This window comes from Hyperoodon ampullatus (assembly GCF_949752795.1).
Source record: "Hyperoodon ampullatus genome assembly, chromosome: 11".
In the NCBI taxonomy this organism is placed as follows: domain Eukaryota; kingdom Metazoa; phylum Chordata; class Mammalia; order Artiodactyla; family Ziphiidae; genus Hyperoodon; species Hyperoodon ampullatus.
The window spans coordinates 24,865,090-24,884,412 of NC_136924.1; the positions used below are offsets into that span (position 1 = coordinate 24,865,090).

The window sequence follows — 19,323 nt, forward strand, 5'->3', positions numbered from 1 at the left end:
GAAAATTAATAAGGAAACACAAGCTTTAAATGACACAATAGACCAGACAGATTCAACTGATATACATAGAACATCCAAAAACAGCAGATTACACTTCATTCTCAAGTGCACATGGAACATTCTCCTGGATAGATCACATATTGGGTCAAAAATCAAGGCTTGGTAAATTTAAGAAAATTGAAATCATATCAAGCATCTTTTCTGAACAAAACACTATGAGATTAGAAATAAATTACAGGGGGAAAAAAGGTAAAAACACAAACATATGGAGGCTAAACAATACATTACTAAATAACCAAGAGGTCACTAAAGAAATCAGAGAGGAAATCAAAAAATACCTAGAGACAAATGACAACGAAAACACAACGATCCAAAACCTATGGGATGGAGCAAAAGCAGTTCTAAGAGGGAAGTTTATAGCAATAAAATCCTACCTATCCTACCTCAAGAAACAAGGAAAATCTCAAATAAACAATCTAACCTTACATCTAAAGGAACTGGAGAAAGAAGAACAAACAAAACCCAAAGTTAGTAGAAGGAAAGAAATCATAAAGATCAGAGCAGAAATAAATGATACAGAAACAAACAAAACAATAGAAAAGATCAATAATACTAAAAGCTGGTTCTTTGAGAAGATAAACAAAATTGATAAACATTTAGCCAGACTTATCAAGAGGGAAAGGACTCATATCAATAAAATTAGAAATGAAAAAGGAGAAGTTAAACAGGCACCACAGAAATACAAAGCATCACAAGAAACTACTACAAGCAACTCTATGCCCCCAAAATGGACAACCTGGAAGAAATGGACAAATTCTTACAAAGGTATAACCTTCCAAGACTGAACCAAGAAGAAATAGAAAATACGAACAGACCAATCACAAGTAATGAAATTGAAACTGTGATTAAAAATCTTCCAACAAACAAAAGCCCAGGACCAGATGGCTTCACAGGTGAATTTTATCAAACATTTAGAGACGAGCTAACACCCATCCTTCTCAAACTCTTCCAAAAAACGGCGAGGAAGGAACACTCCCAAACTCATTCTATAAGGACACCATCACCCTGATACCAACACCAGACAAAGATATTACAAAAAAGAAAATTAGAGACCAATACCACTGATGAATATAGATGCAAAAGTCCTCAACAAACTACTAGCAAACAAAATCCAACAACACATTAAAAGGATCATACACCATAATCATGTGGGATTTCTCTCAGGGATGCAAGGAGTCTTCAGTATATGCAAGTCAATCAGTGTGATACACCATGTTAACAAATTGAAGAATAAAAACCATATGATCATCTCAAGAGATGCAGAAAAAGCTTTTGACAAAATTCAACACCGATTTATGATAAAAACTCTCCAGAAAGTGGGCACAGAGGGAACCTACCTCAACATAATAAAAGCCATTCACGACAAACCCACAGCAAACTTCATTTTCAATGGTGAAAAACTGAAAGCATTTCCTCTAAGGTCAGGAACAAGACAAGGATGTCCACTCTCACCACTATTATTCAAGATAGTTTTGGAAGTCCTAGCCACGGCAATCAGAGAAGAAAAAGAAAGAAAAGAAATCCAAATTGGAAAAGAAGTAAAACTGTCACTGTTTGCAGATGACATGATACTATACATAGAAAATCCTAAACATGCCACCAGAAAACTGCTAGAACTAATCAATGAATTTGGTAAAGTTGCAGGATATGAAAGTAATGCACCGAAATCTCTTGCATTCCTATATACTAACAATGAAAGATCAGAAAGAGAAATTAAGGAAAGAATCCCATTCACCACTGCAACAAAAAGAATAAAATACCTAGGAATAAACCTACCTAAGGAGGTAAAATACGTGTACTCAGAAAACAATAAGACACTGATGAAAGAAATTAAAGGTGACACAAAGAGATGGAGAGACATACCATGTTTTTGGATTGGAAGACCCAATATTGTGAAAATGACTACACTACCCAAAGCAATCAATCTACAGATTCAATTCAATCCCTATCAAATTACCAATGGCATTTTTTATAGAACTAGAACAAAAAATCTTAAAATTTGAGGAGGGGGAAGATGGCGGAAGAGTAAGATGCGGAGATCACCTTCCTCCCCACAAATACATAAAAACTACATCTACATGTGGAACAACTCCTACAGAACACCTACTGAACGCTGGCAGAAGACCTCAGACCTCCCAAAAGGCAAGAAACTCCCCACGTGCCTGGGTAGGGCAAAAGAAAAAAAGAATAAACAGAGACAAAAGAATAGGGACGGTACTTGCACCTCGGGGAGGGAGCCGTGAAGGAGGAAAGGTTTCCACACAATAGGAAGCCCCTTCGCGGGCAGAGACTGCGGGTGGCGGAGGGGGGAAGCTTCGGAGCTGTGGAGGAGAGCGCAGCAACACGGGTGCGGAGGGCAAAGCAGGGAGATTCCCGCACAGAGGGTCGGTGCCGACCAGCACTCACCAGTGCGACCAGCACTCACCAGTCCAAGAGGCTTGTCTGCTCACCCGCCGGGGCGGGCAGGGCTGGGAGCTGAGACTCGGGCTTCGGTCGTCGGAGCGCAGGGAGAGGACTGGGGTTGGCGGTGTGAACACAGCCTGAAGGGGTTAGTGCAACACGGCTACCCGGGTGGGAGTCCGGGAAAAAGTCTGGACCAGCCGAAGAGGCAAGAGACTTTTTCTTCCCTCTTTGTTTCCTGGTGCGCAAGGAGAGGGGACTAAGAGCGCCGCTTAAAGGAGCTCCAGAGATGGGTGAGAGCCGCGGCTAACAGCGCAGACCCCAGAGACGGGCATGAGTCACTAAGGCTGCCGCTGTCACCACCAAAAAGCCTGTGTGCGAGCACAGGTCACTATCCACACCTCCCTTCTGGGGAGACTGTGCAGCCTGCCACTGCCAGGGTCCCGGGATCCAGGGACAACTTCCCTGGGAGAACGCATGGGGCACCTCAGGCTGGTGCAACGTCCCGCCGGCCTCTACCGCCGAAGGCTCGCCCCGCAACCGCACCCCTCCCTCCCCCGGGCCTGAGTGAGCCAGAGCCCCCGAAGCAGCTGCTCCTTTAACCCTGGCCTGTCTGAGTGAAGAACAGACGCCCTCCGAGGACCTACATGCAGAGGCGGGGCCAAATCCAAAGCTGAGCCCCAGGAGCTGTGCGAACAAAGAAGAGAAAGGGAAATCTCTCCCAGCAGCCTCAGGAGCTGCGGATTAAATCTCCACAATCAACTTGATGTACCCTGCATCTGTGGAATACATGAATAGACAACGAATCATCCCAAATTGAGGGGACTTTGAGAGCAAGATTTATTATTTTTTCCCCTTTTCCTCTTTTTGTGAGAATGTACGTGTATGCTTCTGTGTGAGATTTTATCTGTATAGTGTTGCTTTCACCATTTGTCCTAGGGTTCTATCTATCCGTTTTGTTTTTTTGTTTCTTTGTTTTCTTTTTAAAAAGTTTTTTCTTAATAATTATTTTTTATTTTAATAACTTTATTTTATTTCATCTATATTTTATTTTATCTTCTTTCTTTCTTTCTTTCTTTTCTTTCTACTTTTTCTCCCTTTTATTCTGAGCCGTGTGGATGAAAAGCTCTTGGTGCTGCAGCCAGGAGTCAGTGCTGTGCCTCTGAGGTGGGAGAGCCAACTTCAGGACACTGGTCCACAAGAGAACACCCAGCTCCACATAATGTCAAACGGGGAAAATCTCCCAGAGATCTCCATCTCAACACCAGCACCCAGCTTCACTCAACGACCAGCAAGTTATAGTGCTGGACACCCTATGCCAAACAACTAGCAAGACAGGAACACAACCCCACCCATTAGCAGAAAGAGTCTACCTAATATCATAATAAGTCCACAAACACCCCAAAACACACCACCAGACGTGGACCTCCCCACCAGAAAGACAAGATCCAGCCTCATCCACCAGACCACAGGCACTAGTCCCCTACACCAGGAAGCCTACACAACCCACTGAACTAACTTTAGCCACTGGGGACAGACAACAAAAACAACGGGAACTGCAAACCTGCAGCCTGCAAAAAGGAGACCCCAAACACAGTAAGATAAGCACAATGAGAAGACAGAAAAACACACAGCAGATGAAGGAGCAAGATAAAAACCCACCAGACCTAACAAATGAAGAGGAAATAGGCAGTCTACCTGAAAAAGAATTCAGAATAATGATAGTAAAGAAGATCCAAAATCTTGGAAATAGAGAAAATGCAAGAAATGTTTAACAAGGACCTAGAAGAACTAAAGATGAAACAAGCACCGATGAACAACACAATAAATGAAATTAAAAATACTCTAGATGGGATTAATAGAATAACTGAGGCAGAAGAACGGATAACTGACTTGGAAGATAAAATAGTGCAAATAACTATTGCAGAGCAGAATAAAGAAAAAGGATTGAAAAGAACTGAGGACAGTCTCAGAGACCTCTGGGACAACATTAAACACACCAACATTCGAATTATAGGGGTTTCAGAAGAAGAAGAGAAAACGAAAGGGACTGAGAAAATATTTGAAGAGATTATAGTTGAAAACTTCCCTAATATAGGAAAGGAAATAGTTAATCAAGTCCAGGAAGCACAGAGAGTCCCATACAGGATAAGTCCAAGGAGAAACACGCCAAGACAGATATTAATCAAACTGTCAAAAATTAAATACAAAGAAAACATATTAAAAGCAGCAAAAGAAAAACAACAAATAACACACAAGGGAATCCCCATAAGATTAACAGCTGATCTTTCAGCAGAAACTCTGCAAGCCAGAAGGGACTGGCAGGATATATTTAAAGTGATGAAGGAGAGAAACCTGCAACCAAGATTACTCTACCCAGCAAGGATCTCATTCAGATTTGATGGAGGAATTAAAAGCTTTACAGACAAGCAAAAGCTGAGAGAGTTCAGCACCACCAAACCAGCTTTACAACAAATGCTAAAGGAACTTCTCTAGGCAAGAAACATGAGAGAAGGAAAATACCTACAATAACAAATCCAAAACAATTAAGAAAATGGGAATACGAACATACATATCGATAATTACCTTAAATGTAAATGGATTAAATGCTCCCACCAAAAGACACAGACTGGCTGAATGGATAAAAAACAAGACCCATATATATGCTGTCTACAAGAGACCCACTTCAGACCTAGAGACACATGCAAACAGAAAGTAGGGGGATGGAAAAAGATATTCCATGCAAATGGAAACCAAAAGAAAGCTGGAGTAGCAATTCTCATATCAGACAAAATAGACTTTAAAATAAAGGCTATTAGAAGAGACAAAGAAGGACACTACATAATGATGAAGGGATCAATCCAAGAAGAAGATATAACAATTGTAAATATTTATGCACCCAACATAGGAGCACCTCAATACATAAGGCAAATACTAACAGCCATAAAAGGGGAAATCGACAGTAACACATTCATAGTAGGGGACTTTAACACCCCACTTTCACCAATGGACAGATCATCCAAAATGAAAATAAATAAGGAAACACAAGCTTCAAATGATACATAAAACAAGATGGACTTAATTGATATTTGTACAACATTCCATCCAAAAACAACAGAATACACATTCTTCTCAAGTGCTCATGGAATATTCTCCCAGATAGATCATATCTTGGGTCACAAATCAAGCCTTGGAAAATTTAATAAAACTGAAATTGTATCAAGTATCTTTTCCGACCACAACACTATGAGACTAGATATCAATTACAGGAAAAGATCTGTAAAAAATACAAACACATGGAGGCTAAACAATACACTACTTAATAATGAAGTGACCACTGAAGAAATCAAAGAGGAAATCAAAACATACCTAGACACAAATGACAGTGGAGACACCACGACCCAAAACCTATGGAATGCAGCAAAAGCAGTTCTAAGAGGGAAGTTAATAGCAATACAATCCTACCTTAAGAAACAGGAAACATCTCGAATAAACAACCTAACCTTGCACCTAAAGCAATTAGAGAAAGAAGAACAAAAAAAGCCCAAAGATAGCAGAAGGAAAGAAATCATAAAGATCAGATCAGAAATAAATGAAAAAGAAATGAAGGAAACGATAGCAAAGATCAATAAAACTAAAAGCTGGTTCTTTGAGTAAATAAACAAAATTGATAAACCATTAGCCAGACTCATCAAGAAAAAAAGCGAGAAGACTTTAATCAATGGAATAAGAAAAGAAAAAGAAGAAGTAACAACTGACAGTACAGAAACAAAAAGGATCATGAGATATTATTACAAGCAACTCTATGCCAATAAAATGGACAGCCTGGAAGAAATGGACAAATTCTTAGAAATGCACAACCTGCCAAGACTGAATCAGGAAGAAATAGAAAACATGAACAGACCAATCACAAAGCACTGATATTGAAAAACTGTGATTAAAAATCTTGCAACAAACAAAAGCCCAGGACCAGATGGCTTCACAGGCGAATTCTATCAAACATTTATAGAAGAGCTAACACCTATCCTTCTCAAACTCTTCCAAAATAAAGCAGAGGGAGGAACACTCCCAAACTCATTCTACGAGGCCACCATCACCCTGATACCAAAACCAGACAAGGATGTCACAAAGAAAGAAAACTACAGGCCAATATCACTGATGAACATAGATGCAAAAATCCTCAACAAAATACTAGCAAACAGAATCCAACAGCACATTAAAAGGCTCATACACCATGATCAAGTGGGGTTTATTCCAGGAATGCAAGGATTCTTCAATACATGCAAATCAATCAACGTGATACACCATATTAACAAACTGAAGGAGAAAAACCATATGATCATCTCAATAGATGCAGAGAAAGCTTTCGACAAAATTCAACACCCATTTAGGAAAAAAAAAAAACTTGCAGAAAGTAGACATAGAAGGAACTATCCTCAATATAATAAAGGCCATATATGACAAACCCACAGCCAACACTGTCCTCAATGGTGAAAAACTGAAAGCATTTCCACTAAGATCAGGAACAAGACAAGGTTGCCCACTCTCACCACTCTTACTCAACATAGTTCTGGAAGTTTTAGCCACAGCAATCAGAGAAGAAAAGGAATCCAAATCGGAAAAGAAGAAGTAAAACTGTCACTGTTTGCAGATGACATGATACTATACATAGAGAATCCTAAAGATGCCACCAGAAAACTACTAGAGCTAATCAATGAATTTGGTAAAGTAGCAGGATACAAACATAATGCACAGAAATCTCTGGCATTCCTATACACTAATGATGAAAAATCTGAAAGTGAAATCAAGAAAACACTCCCATTTACCACTGCAACAAAAAGAATAAAATATCTAGGAATAAACCTACCTAAGGAGACAAACGACCTGTATGCAGAAAATTATAAGACACTGATGAAAGAAATTAAAGATGATACAAATAGATGGAGAGATATACCTTGGTCTTGGATTGGAAGAATCAACATTGTGAAAATGACTCTACTACCCAAAGCAATCTACAGATTCAATGCAATCCCTATCAAACTACCACCGGCATTCTTCACAGAACTAGAACAAAAAATTTCACCATTTGTATGGAAACACAGAAGACCCCGAATAGCCAAAGCAATCTTGAGAACAAAAAACGGAGCTGGAGGAATCAGGCTCCCTGACTTCAGACTATACTACAAAGCTACAGTAATCAAGACAGTCTGGTACTGGCACAAAAACAGAAAGATAGATCAATGGAACAGGATAGAAAGCCCAGAGATAAACCCACGCACATACGGTCAACTTATCTTTGATAAAGGAGGCAGGAATGTACAGTGGAGAAAGGACAGCCTCTTCAATAAGTGGTGCTGGGAAGACTGGACAGGTACATGTAAAAGTATGAGATTAGAACACTCCCTAACACTATACACAAAAATAAGCTCAAAATGGATTAAAAACCTAAATGTAAGGCCAGAAACTATCAAACTCTTAGAGGAAAACATAGGCAGAACACTCTATGACATAAATCACAGCAAGATCCTTTTGGACCCACCTCCTAGAGAAATGGAAATAAAAACAAAAATAAACAAATGGGACCTAATGAAACTTCAAAGCTTTTGCACAGCAAAGGAAACCATAAACAAGACCAAAACACAACCCTCAGAATTGGAGAAAATATTTGCAAATGAAGCAACTGACAAAGGATTAATCTCCAAAATTTATAAGCAGCTCATGCACTCAATAACAAAAAAACAAACAGCCCAATCCAAAAATGGGCAGAAGACCTAAATAGACATTTCTCCAAAGAAGATATACAGACTGCCAACAAACACATGAAAGAATGCTCAACATCATTAATCATTAGAGAAATGCAAATCAAATCTACAATGAGATATCATCTCACAACGGTCAGAATGGCCATCATCAAAAAATCTACAAACAATAAATGCTGGAGAGGTTATGGAGAAAAGGGAACACTCTTGCACTGCTGGTGGGAATGTGAATTGGTACAGCCACTATGGAGGACAGTATTGAGGTTCCTTAAAAAACTAAAAATAGAACTACCATATGACCCAGCAAACCCACTACTAGGCATATACCCTGAGTAAACCATAATTCAAAAAGAGTCATGTACCAAAATGTTCATTGCAGCTCTATTTACAATAGCCAGGAGATGGAAACAACCTAAGTGTCCATCACCGGATGAATGGATAAAGAAGATGTGGCACATATATACAATGGAATATTACTCAGCCATAAAAAGAAACGAAATTGAGTTATTTGTAGTGAGGTGGGTGGACCCAGAGTCTGTCACACAGAGTGAAGTAAGTCAGAAAGAGGAAGACAAGTACCGTACGCTAACACATATATATGGAATATAAGAAAAAAATGTCATGAAGAACCTAGGGGTAAGACGGGAATAAAGACACAGACCTACTAGAGAATGGACTTGAGGATATGCGGAGGGGGAAGTTTAAGCTGTGACAAAGTGAGAGAGTGGCATGGACATATATACACTACCAAACGTAAAATAGATAGCTAGTGGGAAGCAGTCGCATAGCACAGGGAGATCAGCTCAGTGCTTTGTGACCACCTGGATGGGTGGGATAGGGAGGGTGAGAGGGAGGAGATATGGGAACATATGTATATGTATAACTAATTCACTTTGTTATAAAGCAGAAACTAACACACCATTGTAAAGCAATTACACTCCAATAAAAATGTTTAAAAAATCTTAAAATTTGTATGGAAGCAAAAAAGACCCCAAATAGCCAAAGCAACCAAGAAAGAAAAACAGAGCTTGAAGAACCAGGCTCCCTGACTTCAGACTATATTACAAAGCTACAGTAATCAAAAGAGTATGGTACTGGCACAAAAACAGAAATAGATGGAACAGGATAGAAATCCCAGAAATAAACCCATACACCTATGGTCAATTAATCTACAACAAAGGAAGCAGGAGTATAAAATAGAGGAAAGACAGTCTCTTCAATAAGTGTTGCTGGGAAAATTGGAAAGCTACATGTAAAAGAATGAAATTAGAACACTTCCTAACACCATACACGAAAATAAACTCAAAATGGATTAAAGACCTAAATATGAGACCAGATAGGATGAAACTCCTAGAGGAAAACACAGGCAGGACACTCTTTGACATAAATCGCCACAATATCTTTTTGGATCCATCTCCTAGACTAATGGAAATAAAAACAAAAATAAACAAATGGTGCCTAATTAAACTTAAAAGCTTTTGCACAGCAATGGAAACCATCAACAAAACGAAAAGAGAACCTACGAATGGGGGAAAATTTTTGCAAATGATGTTACTGACAAGGGATTAATTTCCAAACTATACAAACAGCTCATAGAGCTCTATATCAAAAAAACAAACAACCCAATCAAAAAATGGACAGAAGATATAGACATTTCTCCAAAGAAGAGATACAGATGGCCAAAGGCACATGAAAAAATGCTTGAAATCACTAATTATTAGAGAATTCAAATCAAAACTACAATGGGGTATTGCCTCACACCAGTCAGAATGGTCATCATCAAAAAGTCTATAAATAAATGCTGGAGAGGGTGTGGAGAAATGGGAACTCTCCTACACTGTTGGTGGGAATGTAAGTTGGTACAGTGACTACTGAGAACAGTATGGAGGTTCCTTAAAAAACTAAAAATAGAGCTACCATAGATCCTTCAATCACACTCCTGGGCATATATCTGGAGAAAACCATAATTTGTAAAGATACACGCACCCCAATGTTCATTGCAGCACTATTTACAATAGCCAAGGCATGGAAGCAACCTAAATGTCCATCAACAGAGGAATGGATAAAGATGTGGTACATATATACAATGGAATATTACTCAGCCATTAAAAAGAACGAAATAATGCCATTTGCAGCAACATGGGTGGACCTACAGCTTATCATACTAAGTGAAGTAAGCCAGATAGAGAAAGGTAAATATCATATGATACCATTTAAATTTGGAATCTTAAAAAAAAAAGATACAAATAATCTTATTTCCAAAACAGAGACTAACAGACATAGAAAACAAACTTATGGTTACCAAAGGGAAAAGGGGGGTGGGGGAGGGATAAATTGGGAGATTGGGATTAACATACACACACGACTATATATAAAATAGATAACCAATAAGGACCTACTGTATGGCACAGGGAACTATACTCTATTTTTCATAATAACCTAGAAGGATTATTACAAAATCTGAGGAAGAATATACATATATATATTCTGAACTGCTGTGCTGTAAACCTGAAACTAACATGATATTGTAAATCGACTATACTTCAATTTTTAAAAAGTTGCTAAGGAAGTAGATCTTAAAAGCTCTCATCACAAGGAAACAAAATTTTTTAATAATAAGTAAAAGCAGAATCCAGAGTACTATGTAGAGCTCTGCAACCAACTTTTACCCAAAGGGCATTTGCTGAACTGGGTAGACTTAACACGTTGTTTGTCAAAGCTTTACATGGTTAGGGAATATGAAAGCAAAGAGAGAAATGACCAGCTTGTGAGTATAAATTGAAATATACACTACATAAAACAACAATATATTCATACTAGAGTCTGTTGTACAGCAATGGCCACATGCAACAGCACAGATAAATCTTAGTGGCACAATGCTAAAAAAAAAAAAAAAAAAAAAAGCAAGTCTCAGAAGGCTGCATACCGTATAGCATCCTTTCTAGAGAGTTCAAGACAAAACTGAACAATATCATATTCAGACAAATGAATATACATATACATAACAAAAATATGCTAATGATAAAAATGAAGTTCAGGATAAGGGAAGCAAGGAGATGAGATGAAGGAGGAGCCCAGAGGTGGATATAAGTTCCCGGTAATATTTTAATTCTTGGGTTGCATGGAGGATTTATGATCGTTCATTAAGTTATTAACCTATTAGATACCTAAACATAAAAATTGCAGAAAAGAAGAACAAGAATGGACTAATAAGATCAGTTATAAAAACTAAGAATTGTGATTAGTCCAATTTTGTGCAACAGAGGGCCAAAATAATGTTATAAAGAAATGCAAAGGATGAAGAACAGTCAAGATACTTTTGAAGAATAACAAGGTGGATATTTACCTTACATTAGATATAGTATAAAATCATAATAATTATATCAGTGTGGTGTTTAACATATGAATAGAAAATGGAATAGAAATGAGAACTCAAAAATAAATTGTGCAATTAAAATGTACTCACAAAATAAAACATACAGTATGATTCCATTTATATAGAATTCAAAGCAGACAAAACTAAGCACTGTTTTATTTAGGAACACTTGCATAAGTAGCATAATTATAAAGAGAAGCAGAAAATTACAATAGTCATCACCTCTTGGGGTGTCTGGCTTTGCCAGTGAGGCATTTCTAAGCCACTGACCGTGTTCTGTGGCTTAACTTGGATGAGGTTCACTTATCATTCTTTGAAATGTACATATGTTTTTATTTTCACAGTTTAAAAAAATGGGAATGAATTAACTGGTGCTAGAATATACCTGGTGCTAAAATTGAAGCCAAGAAATTTAAAGTTTTACTTTCTGAAAACAGTTCTGACTCACTTTGAAAAATCCTCCAAACATAACACCAGTGGGCTACATTGTATCTTGGAAGGTACTAGGCTAAAAGATCAGAAGAGTGAAACTGACTGTCTTGAGGCTTGGTGTCCTGGCTGTTTCTATAGAAGGGCAGGGAAGTGTTTTCTTTGTACAAGTGCCAGAGAACATGCAGCCGATCGTTTCGCAAAAAAATTAGGCTGCATCAAAAACAGAAACGCGGGGTACAAATGACATCTGAGCACGGCCCTCACCAAAACCGCTGCTGAGTGGAAAAGGCCAAGAGACCAGGGGTAGACTGCAGTGTGAACTGAGAGCTCCACTTACAACAGTCATCTGCAAGCTCATAGAAGAAAAGAGTGAGTCCAAAATTTTAGAGGAGGGTGGGACACACCCTAAGTTTGTTGATAGGGAAAACTGATGTCCAGCAACGCTTCATGAATTACCCAAGATCATTATTAGTCAGGCAAACCCCAAACATGGTTCCAGTATACTTTCCAGCACATAATTCTGGAGACAGCTGCCAGCAGCAAAGCAAATAACAAACTCACTGGCACCACTGAGTTTTAATTCCCTTAGGGTAGCAATAAGAAATTTTCTAGAGAGAAACTTGACTTTATGGTACAATGGCTTAAGAGAGTAGGAAGCCAGAAACCTGCTGCTTCTGAAAACAAACTTCCTAAGAATTTCACAACTTCTGATTCTCGTTCTCAGAACCTAAGTGCCAATGTAGACGCGTTGTGTTCCTCTGAGTACAGGTTAGCAGAACTCTGTGACAGATCACAAATGGATGCATATGACACACAGGCTGAACAAATAGATGCATATTCTCAACAACTTGATCCCTACATAGAAATTATCTAAAATGTTGCCAACTTATCATAGCCATGAGTATTTGTTTCCTAAATGTTAAAAAGCACATGTAAAGAATATTAATTTTTAAAATACTAAAAAACCATAAATTAACATTTAAAACCACCACTTAAAACCCTTTACCTTTTGCATATCGTATGTGTACAGTTTTACAAATGGTCATTGTGTTTGATAATCTACTCTCATTGAGTGATAAAAGTATTTCAACTTTCTAGTTTTCATACTTATATTTAATGGCTGTTTATATTTGATGTATACTAGTTTGTTCAGCTATGCTGAATAAAGAAATTCATTTATTTGCTATGAGTTTACAGCATGAATTTTAAGAATGACACATCTGAATTGTACTTTTTGGAAATGGTCAAGGAAAATGGTCTGCAAGATCAAGGAAAAACTATGATTTTCTACCCAGTGAATTTAGAAGGTATCTGAGGAGGAAGAGATTTGTCAAAATTCTTCAAATTAAAAGCCAAACAAGGGCTTCCCTGGTGGCGCAGTGGTTGAAGAGTCCACGTGCCAATGCAGGGGACACGGGTTCGTGCCCCGGTCCGGGAAGATCCCATATGCCGTGGAGCGGCTGGGCCCATGAGCCATGGCCGCTGAGCCTGCGCGTCCGGAGCCTGTGCTCTGCAACGGGAGAGGCCACAACAGTGAGAGGCCCGCATACCGCAAAAAAAAAAAGCCAAACAAGATCTTAGAAGCTAGGAGATGGAGCAGGCAAAACAAAGGGCAAAAGTCAAGAGCAGAGAAGAGCATAAATAGGAAAGGGACCAGTGGGTCCTGAAAAGAACTTCCCTTTTCTAATGAACGCTATTGTGTAGAAAGTTTAAGGAGTCAATGATGGTGACTCTTTTTTAAAATTAATTAATTAATTTGTTTTTATTTCTGGCTGTGTTGGGTCTTCGTTGCTGCATGTGGGCTTTCTCTAGCTGGGGTGAGTGGGGGCTACTCTTTGTTGCGGTACATGGGCTTCTCATTGTGGTGGCTTCTATTGTTGTGGAGCAAGGGCTCTAGGTGCATGGGCTTCAGTAGTTGTGGCTCACCAGCTCTAGAGCACAGGCTCAGTAGTTGTGGCACATGGGCTTAGTTGCTCCGCGGCATGTGGGATCTTCCCGGACCAGGGCTTGAACCCATGTCCCCTGCATTGGCAGGCAGATTCTTAACCACTCTGCCACCAGGGAAGCCCCAATGATGGTGACTCTTGAAGCAATTCAGGTTCCCTCCTTTTATATATACTTTTGTCTGATAATTAACCATGTGTATAATAAAAAGCATACTGCTCCTTTTCCTTCTAGAATATTTACTTGGACTATATTTGAAATATAGGTAGCTAAAGACAAATAAAGGAATTACATGTTATCTTAATTGGAAAACACAATTCCTGGTTCTTGACTACCTGTGCTCTGCAAAAAGTAAAAGAAGGTTAGAATAGTCTATGCAAAGTTTTAGTCCTGAATAAAATTATTCTTCCTAAAATTTCAGGCATTGTTTATTGGACCTATGACAGGAGCAGATTATGTAACAATATATTAGAATGAGTGTTTTCAATGATTATCTAATCCTTATCATCACAGGGAGAACCAACAGTTTGAAGGCACTAACATTCACTTTTTTTTTTTAAGTATGGTTGATTTACAACTTTGTACTAGTTTCAGGCGTACAACATAGTGATTCAATATTTTCATAGATTATACTCCAATTAAAGTTATTATAAAATATTGGTAATATTCCCTGTGCAGTATGTTACATCTTTGTATATTATTTATTTTATACCTAGTAGTTTGTACCTCTTAATCTCCTCCCCTATCTTGGCCCTCCGCTCAGTCCTCTCCCCACTGGTAACCACTAGTTTGTTCTCTGTATCTATGAGTCTATTTTGTTACATTCATTTATTTGTTTTATTTTTTAGATTCCACATGTAAGCAAAAACATACAGTATTTGCCTTTGTCTGCCTTACTTCACTAAGCATGTGGGTATATATCCGAAGAAAATGAAAACACTAATTAGAAAAGATATGTGCATCCCAATGTTCATAGCAGCATTATTTACAATAGCCAAAGTATAGAAGCAACCTAAGTATCCATCAATGGATGGATAAAAGAAATGTGATATATGATTAGATATATGTATATATACACACACACAGTGGAATATTACTCAGCCATAAAAAAGAATTAAATTTTGCCATTTGCAACAACATGGATGGACCTGAAGGGTATTATGCTTAGTGAAGTAAGTCAGACAAAGAAAAACAGATTCATTCTTAATTTCAGCACCAAGCACTCATCATAAATATCACGTTACTGGCAAAATAATCATGATACATTACTATTATATTCCATAGACACTAATAATAATTAAGATGATGATATTGATGATGATAATGGTCACAGCTCATATTTTTGTAGTCCTTGATACTTTCAAGGATGCCCTGCATAGAAATTATCCTGTATCCTCATATGCAAATTAGTGCCAACCTTAAGGTTAGGTACCTGGAGAATCATAGTTTTTATTTGGACAAGGGAAATTTAGTATGTCTACACAGAACTGTTGTAATAACCAATATTTCCATATCTTCTCACATTTCTGGAGCGAATGAAAAGAACATTCAAAACACATGAAAACTGTATGACGTTGAGAGTCACTTCTCAGCTTTTCCACCTGAGAATAGTAATGATACGGTAAGGATAAAATGCAGTCTCATGGATCTAAGTTCCTAGGATAGTGCTTGGCACCTAGTAGATAACAGACATCTGTGGAAGTTGATGCTTACTCAGAAGTTACAGTTGGAGCATATTTTAGGAAGGACTCTAGTGGCAAGTGGCAGAAATCCAGTATAAACTGACTTAAAAAGAAATTCATTGGTTCAGGTAACCAGCAGGTTGGAGGGGTGATATTAACGTTAGCAATGACTAGATCCCAAGTCTCCAGGAGTGTCAGCAAGAGACCACCTTTCTGCTGGCTCTGCTTTTGTTCTGTTGACTGCATTCTCAAGCAGGCTCACTTCACACAGTTTGTGATGCCCACCAGAAGCTCCAGGCTTTTACCTTCTGTGGGCTTTGTGATAATTCACTAAGTAATCATTCTAGCAGAAGATCTGGTGATGAGTCTTACTGATCAGGTCTGGCTCATCTTCTGAGCTGGGGTCAGGGAGGGGGAGAACCCTGCCCAGCCCACACGGATAATTCCCCAGAGAAGAGGAGAGATTCTTTTATCAGAAGAGATGCTGGACAAGCAAAACAACAGATGTCTAGCATACAGAAACTTTGTATATTTTTCTCCCATGAATGAGGACTACATAGTGGGGCTGGAAGAGATTTTGGAGTCAGGAAAATCATAATTTGGAATGTAACACTCTGCTGTGTGTTTATAGATACCGAGACTACCGTGACCCTCCTCATTCACTGGTGCCCTACGGCTACACACTGCAGTTCTGGCACGTCTTAGCAGCCCGACTGGCTTTTATCATTGTGTTCGAGGTAAGTTTTCTCAACCAACTCCTTTATTTCCTCTGACATAATGAAGTAACTAGAAGTAATGAATGAATGTAAGTTATGAGAACTTTCAATATGATTATTTAAGTCCAGAAGCAGGATAAGTAATACTATGTAATCTCTTTCTCTTCTTTTTCTTCTCCTTAAAGTACTTGAATTTTCTAAGAAATATTTGAAAGTCCAGGGTTGACTGTTAAAGAATAAGTCAGGAATCATTGGTCCTAAATTTATTTTTTTAGTATTTATTTTTTAAATTTATTTATTTATTTTATTTTTATGGCTGCGTCTGGTCTTAGTTGTGGCACTCAGGATCTTTGTTGAGGCATGCGGGATCTTTTGTTGCGGCATGCGGGCTCTTCGTTGCTGTGCACGGGCTTCTCTCTAGTTCTGGCACGTGGGCTCCAGAGCACATGAGCTCTGTAGTTTGTGGCACGTGGGCTCTCTAGTTGAGGTGTGCGAGCTCAGTAGTTGTGGCATGCAGGATTAGTTGCCCCACGGCATGTGGGATCTTAGTTCCCCAACCAGGGATCGAACCCGCGTCCCCTGCATTGGAAGGTGGATTCTTTACCACTGGACCACCAGGGAAGTCCCATTGGTCCTAAGTTTAATATTTAGGGCTGCTGTTCTTAAAATTCAGGAAAATTGCAGTTTTTCCATCCCCACTCCCAGAGATTCTGACACATTATGTCTGTAATTTGCTTTTCACAGCCCTCCAAGATGCTTCTGACATTTAAGGGCAATGTTTGGAAAACACTGAACTGAGTGTTACAAGCGGTAGCCTCTGGTTATGCATCATCATGACATTAATTATAAAGTATAATCTACCTAGTGATTGCCTGTATTATGTGTGCATAAAAATACACCATCTAGGGCTTCCGTGGTGGCGCAGTGGTTGAGAGTCCGCCTGCCGATGCAGGGGACGCGGGTTCGTGCCCCGGTCTGGGAGGATCCCACATGCCGCGGAGCAGCTGGGCCCGTGAGCCATGGCCGCTGAGCCTGCGCGTCCGGAGCCTGTGCTCCGCAATGGGAGAGGCCACAGCAGTGAGAGGCCCGCGTACCGCAAAAAAAAAAAAAAAAAAAAATACACCATCTATTTTCTTTTACTCTTTAAGAAAATTGCTACTAAAAATAGTTTGCATTCCCATAACTATACCCATAAATGGAACTTTCATCTCTCTTGTTACATACTTATATTAAAGCCAGATTAATGCAAGTGAAGGCTGCCTCTTGGCTCAGACTAGAAGTTTCCTATTCAGGCATACCTCAGAGATATTGTGGTCTTGGTTCCAGACCACTGCAATAAAGTATTTCACAATCTGTGAAGCATTTCAAAATATTTTCTTAAAATTTTCATAAGAACACCCATTTTGTGGATGAGGGAATTGAGGCTCAGAGTGACTTATCCTCAGGTAAACAGATAGCTCTTCAGTGGTAAAAGTAGAGCTGGAATTCAAACCTGGGCTTTCTGATTCCGCAGTGTATTCTTCTGGCTCTCCTTTGCATTTTCTGGCCATTGCTTCTCCGCCTTCTTCCCTGAGTCCTCTTCTCATTTCCTGTGTGGTGCCATGACACCAAGTTCAGTCCTCACCTATCCCTGTGACTCTGTTTCCTCTCACACCCACCCCCTGGCCTTGTTCCACTTCCCAGACACACCAGAGGCTCCACGTCCCTGTTCTTGACCAGCTCCCAGAGCTCTTTCCACTAAGGCTGTACAATAGACCTGACTCTGTTGTATTCTCCCCTGTGTTTTTAGCACCTCGTGTTTTGTATAAAACACCTCATTTCATATCTGATCCCAGACCTCCCAAAAGATCTAAGGGATCGAATGAGAAGAGAGAAGTACTTGATTCAGGAGATGATGTATGAAGCAGAACTGGAGCGTCTTCAGAAGGAACGAAAAGAGAGGAAGAAAAATGGAAAAGCACACCACAATGAGTGGCCGTGACCAGGTCGGTGAGAAGAGAAGTGTTTCATGGTCTGAAACCTCTCCTCGGCTGGGAGGGGCGCTTTCAACTCCCTGAATCAAAGCTTGCCATTGTTCTCCTGATAGGGATGCAAATAAATCCTTTAGAAGCTTTCAAAACCAGCTTGTTTCTTACTAAAATTGCAAATTTAACTTAATCTTCCCTTTGCACACAACTCCTGCAACTCTTCTCTGTCTCCGTGTCACACTCTGGCCTGGCAGCCAAGGTCTTCATGAGTTGGCCTAGATGTCCCCTGAAATAAACCCTCCACCCCCTTCCACTCTAGCCTGGCTATTCTCCTTCATCAGAAAGAAGGGGCGTGTTACCATGGGGATATTAAAGTCACTTTTTCATCTCACCCAAGATGGCCTTCCCTCCATCACCCATTTATTGTTTCCTCCCAGGCTGATCCATGTCAGGCCACACCCGCTAAGAAGGTTTCCTCAGACTCATCAGCCCACTGAGACTTACTCCTTATAAACACCCCTGGTTACTGCATCAGTACCACACGTACTGACAGATATTTATATGTGTTGTTAATTTGTGATTTTCAAATAGTTAGGCTTCCCCAGCACAACTGTAAGCATCTTTAGGAAAGTCTCTAGGGACTGTAATTTATTCTTCCAGCTGGTGAGCACAGTGGTAAGTACATGGCACCCACTAAATGCACATTTAATTAATAAAGGTTGGGTGCATTATGCTTAAAAACACTGTAAGAAACTTTCATGATGTTCCCACATATCAGAAAGTTCTTCTGAAACCTTCTCTCTGGCAAGGCAATTACTATCTGTGTGTCCTTGGACAAGTCACTTAACTTCTCTGCGCCTCAGTTTCTTCAGTGATAAGATGAGCCCTCAGTTTTTATACTCTGTGAATCTAGTACTCCAGCATTTCTTTTGCTTTCCTTGCCTTCATTCCTCTCTCTTCACTTTTTGGAGACTAACTTTGAAACAT

At 39.3% G+C, this 19,323-nt stretch overlaps 1 protein-coding gene across 2 annotated transcripts in view; it reads left to right on the plus strand.

Annotated features, from left to right (window-relative positions):
- ANO4 (anoctamin 4) overlaps positions 1-18,350 on the plus strand; it is a gene marked incomplete at both ends in the record, with an annotated part of 224,573 nt that extends 206,223 nt beyond the window's left edge. For both annotated transcript variants that reach the window (XM_079714090.1, XM_079714091.1), the window contains 2 exons: positions 16,285-16,390; positions 18,159-18,350. In XM_079714090.1, the coding sequence (XP_079570216.1) occupies positions 16,285-16,390; positions 18,159-18,350 (298 nt within the window). The remainder of the gene's footprint in view (positions 1-16,284; positions 16,391-18,158) is intronic.
- Between the last annotated feature and the right edge of the window lie 973 nt (positions 18,351-19,323).